The 1143-nt window shown below is 41.9% G+C and overlaps 1 protein-coding gene across 1 annotated transcript in view; it reads right to left on the minus strand.

The window, feature by feature from the left end:
- Nucleotides 1-1143, minus strand: part of cotl1 (coactosin-like F-actin binding protein 1) — a 12028-nt gene that overhangs the window by 2891 nt on the left and 7994 nt on the right. The window contains exon 3 of the mRNA XM_035664586.1: nt 240-397. Coding sequence (XP_035520479.1) covers nt 240-397 — 158 coding nt within the window. The remainder of the gene's footprint in view (nt 1-239; nt 398-1143) is intronic.

Here is a 1143-nt window from a genome sequence, read left to right on the forward strand (position 1 = left end):
TTCTGTTTATTATGTTTCCCCCTATTACGTTCCATCTTCATATGATCTAGAGAAATGGTTTTCTGTTTTTTAAACCCTATTCTCTTATTTGTCTAACTGTATCCAGCATTCTGTTGCCATATTGCCTCTGTAACCACCCATTATTCTCAAAGGGACCATTATAGCTCTATTTTAGTCTCATGATGGCAACCACTATTTTGATTGCTACTCTCTCCACATGCAACGCCGCAGTCTCTGACCTGCACAATCTCTTTGACCATCGCCTTGTCGGTGCTGATCTTGGCGCGCTGCAGCCCGCTGATGTTCTCACCGATCCAGGTGATGAGAGTAAACTTAGCTCGTTTGCTCATGGCGTCTCCCGTTGTGATCCGAACAAAGCCGAACAGACGAGCGTCATCTGGGGGTAGAGATGGGAGAAGCTACGTTAGGCTGGATGTACAGATCAAAGGTGCTTGTAGCTGAAAATGTTACATCACACCCGAGCAGAAGCCGCACACACTCAAGAGTTCTCCACACACAAGACACAAGACAGACAAAGACAGTGAGAACAAAGAGTTTCAGAGTTGCAGTGCAGATGAATACAGGGTTCTGCTTTTTGGGTGAAGTTTTATGAAGTGTGTGTGGAACAAGGAAATATTCAGGTCACCAGAATAAATGAGTTAAATCTTTTGTAAACCTTGCAGTTGTGACACCACCTCCCAGTGACTACGCCGGTCACTCTCATGGTGGCCCACTTCAGAACGGACTACACACGCAACCAGGCAAAAAAAACATTCCTGCTGCTTTGTTTCTCTTAATGCCTCTAAATCCTATTCAAATGAAGCAATGTTAATAGGGAACATCAGTTTTTAGGATGAACTGTTCACAAACACTCATACTAAGAGAGCTTAACAATGAAGGGTCACAAGTCAGTTAGGTTGGGAAACAGTGGATTTTAAATGGGAACGCTTTGTGTTTACGTACATTGTAATTCTCCAGTAACGTCTCCTATATGAGTTATGAATGCCTACTGATTGAATACAAACTGGACAAAGTTGTCTAAAGTAATCATGATATGGGTATTGTACTGGACATAGTGCCACATGATTAAAGCTGCAGTAGGTAATTTTTATAAAAATAACTTTTTGTCATATTCACTGAAAC

This window comes from Morone saxatilis, unplaced genomic scaffold (assembly GCF_004916995.1).
Source record: "Morone saxatilis isolate NCDOM2014 unplaced genomic scaffold, NCSU_SB_2.0 Contig2, whole genome shotgun sequence".
Lineage (NCBI taxonomy): Eukaryota > Metazoa > Chordata > Actinopteri > Moronidae > Morone > Morone saxatilis.